The 2,456-nt window shown below is 52.0% G+C and overlaps 1 protein-coding gene across 2 annotated transcripts in view; it reads right to left on the bottom strand.

Moving 5' to 3' along the window:
* lgi3 (leucine-rich repeat LGI family, member 3) overlaps window positions 1-2,030 on the bottom strand; it is a 9,084-nt gene extending 7,054 nt beyond the window's left edge. The window contains exons 1-2 of one of the 2 annotated variants that reach the window (XM_035536403.1): window positions 1,925-2,030; window positions 1,234-1,522 (exon numbers count right to left, since the gene is read on the bottom strand). In XM_035536403.1, coding sequence (XP_035392296.1) covers window positions 1,234-1,463 — 230 coding nt within the window. In that variant the 5' untranslated portion in view covers window positions 1,464-1,522; window positions 1,925-2,030. Of the gene's footprint in view, window positions 1-1,233; window positions 1,766-1,924 lie in introns of those variants that run through there. The other variant, XM_027027256.2, reaches the window with a different exon arrangement.
* Window positions 2,031-2,456: the final 426 nt, after the last annotated feature.

Below are 2,456 nucleotides of genomic sequence, written 5' to 3'. Positions count from 1 at the left end.
AGTCTGGCGGTGGATCAAACTTGCGTTTAGCACTGCTGAATGCAGGGCCTCACTGATCTGTATATGTCGACCCACACCATGGGGCCCCTGCAATTACGCTCTGGCCCCCGGACGGGACTCCACCTGCTTCCTCCACTGGATGCAGGACTAAATCCCTCAAAAGTGGGACGCACGGCTCTTTCCCCTTATATCCCTGTGCCTTCGCTTCAGGGAAAACCGGGGCGCCTTTATCTCGGGAGGCCACACATCATTATTATTCCGAGATCTATTCAGAACGGGAAGAGCTGCGGATCTTCAGAAGTAAACGTTTGAAATGCGGCATGACAAATACGTCGCAAAATGACTTCATCTGTTATCTGATCTCGTATATTCATAAACACACATGAGTCGACGAGAAAGTGCGTGCTCTCTTTCAGTGCAAGATTCATGTTCTCGAGTTAAGCTATTAAGGTTTCCGATGCCCTTTATCAGAACGCTGAATACGCATACGCGCACGCACACACACACACACACACAGAGTCTCTGGAACCTCTTCTCTCTTACTAGTCAGGCAAAGCTGACCTTATCTACCCAGTCTGTTAGAGGCAAAGGGAGTGATGGTTCCTTTGTCTGTTCTCCCCTGCCATCCGTTGGACAAAACCGTATAACCCTACAGCAGAGAAGCAGGATATCATGCCTTAGCATCATGCTCGCATCTTCAACAACGAGACCAGGTACTGTGTGAGATTATGAAATCGTGAGTGCCCCTGTGAACCTGGGAGTGTTTCTCAGATACGTCCAGAGCGCTGTTAATGAATGCTGATAAACCTGCGCTAGACTGTAGTCTCCATCTCCTCAACGTATTCACCATTAGGAAATGCACAGGCCAAGATCTGCTCTCCTCTCTGAATCTGCAACTGTTATGCAACGCACGCATGCAACGCGCACACACACACACACACACACACACATATACATTTCCAAAGCAACAGCACCATCCAGTCAGTTGACACACAAGCTGCCTATAGTCAGCCAGCATTCCAGAACACACACGCCGCATTTAAAATTACTGGCGTGTAAACAAATAAATAAACAAACAAACTGAGGTTACAGGTAAGAGTGGAAGGAGGTCCACCCCAAACCCTGGGCCAAGTCTACACAGACAGGCCAGCAGATGGACAGGCAGGCAGACAGAGAGACAGAGAGCCAAACAGGGCAACAAAGAGAAGGAGTGAAGGTTGCTTGTGTACTCACAGCGAAATGATTCCTGGTGGGAAACTCTTGGGGATGGCTTTGGTGTCCACACAGAAAGCACTGTCCTTAGTGCAGGAGCAGGTGGCCGGGCAGCGGGGGATTTTGGAGGCACGGCGCCCCTCGGCGAGCCCCTGAGCACATATCAGCAGCACCAGGCAGAGATACGCGGCCAACAGCGACCTCCAAGGCAGCCGCGGGGCCGCCGTCCTGGGCCTCCCTCCGGACATCATCCCCCCCAGGGGTCTTCTCGTGAGGAGGTGGGAGGCAGAGCAGCGAGGGACTGGTCTCTCTGGAGCAAAGGTGAGTGAATCACGGAGAGAAGAGAAGAGGAAGGAGAGTGGGAGAAGAAAAGGAGTGAGAGAGAGAGAGAGAGAGAGAGAAGAGATGATGCACTTTTCCCGTGGAAAGTCGGAGTGTAAAGGCAGGGGAGTGTGTGCGGGAGGGAGAGCACGAGAGTGTGACGGGGAGAGGGAGAGAGAGCGAGAGAACGAGAGAGTGATGATATAAGAAAACGAGAGACGCGTGCGCGCACGCGCACACACACACACACACACACACACACACACACACACACACACACACAGATGCAGATGCAGCTAGAGAGGGCAAAAGCTGTTTCCTCTGAGCTCCCTGCACGCTGTGGGCGAGTGACTCGTGTGCGTGTGTGTGCACGCTTGCACTGTAGCCCCACCAGATCTCACTGTTCTCCTCAGTGCTGGGAGCTGTTGCAGCAGAACTGGCAGGACGGCGAGCGTGCAGATTTTCCGCGCCCGCTCACACACAATCTGGATGCCGCACGCAACGACGCTGATGCTGAATTATTAAGCAGCAGGAAGCTGGGCTCCAACAGCAAGCTGCGTCGGGGCGGGGGGGAGTTGTGAGCCAGCCAACAGACTGCCACACAGCCTTGCTGGCAGGGGCGCAGATTAGAAAAGCTTATTACCACAGAACAAACACTGCCCTGGACACTGAGGTTGTGCCTCAGCAACAAACGAGTCTGTCCAAACTTATAGCCCAGATTTTTTGACGTCTGACAGGAAGTGGGCACTTATGTTTGTTCAGTTACATATGCTGAACCGGTGTTTTACGACCTAGTAATTATGCTGCTGCTAGTTTGTGAAGTAACAGGTAGTTATGAAGTATGATGTCGTTGCCACATGCTCGTTTAAACCAACTGGCTGCAGTTCTGCAAGTGCTAAATGCTTCATGATACACAAAATTAT

Source organism: Electrophorus electricus, chromosome 18, assembly GCF_013358815.1.
Source record: "Electrophorus electricus isolate fEleEle1 chromosome 18, fEleEle1.pri, whole genome shotgun sequence".
In the NCBI taxonomy this organism is placed as follows: domain Eukaryota; kingdom Metazoa; phylum Chordata; class Actinopteri; order Gymnotiformes; family Gymnotidae; genus Electrophorus; species Electrophorus electricus.
Note: the sequence above shows the minus strand (reverse complement) of the source record. Positions and strands in the feature narration are given on the sequence as shown.